General features: G+C 35.3%; 1 protein-coding gene across 1 annotated transcript in view; it reads right to left on the bottom strand.

Annotated features, from left to right (window-relative positions):
* LOC122266922 (uncharacterized) overlaps positions 1-2,500 on the bottom strand; it is a gene marked incomplete at its 5' end in the record, with an annotated part of 36,123 nt that overhangs the window by 1,123 nt on the left and 32,500 nt on the right. The window contains 2 exon segments of the mRNA XM_086550536.1: positions 483-598; positions 1,847-1,989. Of these exon segments, the coding sequence (XP_086406662.1) occupies positions 483-598; positions 1,847-1,989 (259 nt within the window).

Here is a 2,500-nt window from a genome sequence, read left to right as displayed (position 1 = left end):
GAAGGACCATTGCAGACAAAGTTGAGAAGGTTAGTGTGCACTAGGCTATATGAAATATTGAATAACGGTAATACTTGTGTAAATACACATGAAGTGAAGAGAAATGCAGTCATTGTAGTTTAGACAATACTTCTTTGGTTGTTTCATCTCATCTTTCTATATACATTGATGTGTTGGTTTATACGTGAATGTATTTTTCAGGTAAACAAAACAAAATGTGTGACTAATCAAGTAAACACACACGATGGTATTGTTCGAGAAACACACTTGAAGGCATTTATAATCTAAGTAAACACATGAAGTTAGTCCAAGTGAAGACGTAACAAAAGTGCGGCATGACAGTTATTATCGGCATATGGCTAAAATTCAAACATCCAATTTAAATACATTTAACACTAAAAAATGAGATAATAAGAAGCAAATCCGCTCTTGAGATCCCACTGGCGTGTTCCACTCAAACAAGAAAGGTTTAGATACAGTACGCGTCAAGGGTATTGTCGGAAGAGTCAATCACGAGTCGATCTTCGGCGCAGTTAGAATCTGTGAAGATCTTGTCACCAGAATTAAAGCCGAAGGAGATGGTACCAACATCCTGAAGCTATTAGAGAGAGAAAAAAAAGGAATATAATAGATACAGAGAGTGGCTATAAGAAATACCAGAGAATGGTATCTTTCTGTAACTGGTCATTAAATGGAGAAAATTGATATACCCGCAGATATCACGTTAATATTCATAAAGTGATGAAAATGATTAACTAGCCATAAATATAAAACTCCTGCTTCCTTCAACATTATTCTTATTATTCTATTAGTTGAAGATATTCGTAACCTATGAAAAATGTAAACAAATATTTACGTAACAGACAATGCATGGAAAGTTATTACAAAGAAAACGTGTCCAGTTGTTTGCATTTTAAGTGTTACGAACCTGGCTCGAGCGCTGCCGGCTCCTATTAACTTGCCATGCTACAATGAATTTATTTTCCGTTTTCGATTACTGTAGAGCTTTTAACGGAAATAGATGTTATCGCACTATACTACACCTGCACACAATTACACATTACATACGAAAGATATTTTTGACATATTTGATATTACCGAGATAAGTACTCAGAAATTCACTAAACATTAGTGATAGTATTTGAGATCCTTAACTATCTTTACTCCCTTCGCCACCAATCATTCAGCTCCCAGGAGTACACACCAAACGGATTGCATTCGTAACAGTCACATATTTCTGTGCCTAATAAATCTGATGCTGTTTCTGCCTGGTGGAACAAAGAACACACAATATTAGATGTCACTCATCCCGGGTAGCAAGGGCATTCACTACAATATCCCTTTCAACATTTTGGATAGTATATTGACTAAGAAAAGAGGAAAGGTGTGCAAGAACAGTGTGCAAAGTCATGTTCCAAGGACTCCCTCCAGTAACCTGAGACTCGCACATTACAAGGTGCACTCCCATGTTCTTATTTCTTCTCTTTAACTGTCTTTTGACGAGTATTCTCGACATCCCATTTTCAGAAGAAATCAAGGAAATATCTTATTCTGATACTGATGGAAAAGTATAGCCTTGACATCTATCCGAGCCAGGTGTCATACTACTGAGAAATGATGCCTGCGACGGAAGCCTTCGGATCCAGGGATTCGATGAAGAATGGCAACACGTATAGAGAGAGTATGGATAACATACAGGTTTGTCTTCATGAAAGAAAGGCAATGACAAAGCCAACACTAAAAGCTTAACCTCGCGATCACGAGAACAGTGACGATTAGCTAGTCATATTGTGTTAGAACCCTGTGTATTTTCTATTTCATGCATTGTACTGTTTAGGTAACTCACCTCCACAAAGAGACAGCACACACAGCCGTCCGGATAGTTGCTGGGATAGTTTGGTGAGGACCAGGTTTCGGTACCAGTTGTTGACGGATAGTTTGCCAAGCTGACAATTATGGTCCTGTTACATGATCCACAGGCACTCAGAACTGAAAGAAAATGTAAAAGGCATACTGATTTATGATATACAGACAACCAACATTTTACTTCAAGTTTCAAGATCCTTGTAACCACAACCTAAATTAATATCAGTATTATTATCATTAACATACATACATATATATTTATACACACACACACACATATATGTATCTATCTATCTATCTAAATATATATATATATATATATATATATATATATACGTATATATATGTATATATATATATATATATATATATATATATATATATATATATATATATATATATATATACGTATATATATGTATATATATACATATATATATATATATATATATATATATATATATATATATATATGTGTGTGTGTGTGTGTGTGTGTGTGTGTGTGAGAGAGAGAGAGAGAGAGAGAGAGAGAGAGAGAAAGATACTCAAGTCCGAGCAAGTGTACATATCTGCTTGTGAATGTCCGTGCGTGAGTGTTGATAACTATGCAGACCTTATGCATAATTTGAGCTCT

This window comes from Penaeus japonicus, unplaced genomic scaffold (assembly GCF_977035675.1).
Source record: "Penaeus japonicus unplaced genomic scaffold, GWHDUDI00000001_assembly GWHDUDI00000023, whole genome shotgun sequence".
NCBI lineage: Eukaryota > Metazoa > Arthropoda > Malacostraca > Decapoda > Penaeidae > Penaeus > Penaeus japonicus.
This window is presented reverse-complemented; position numbering and strand designations above follow the sequence as displayed.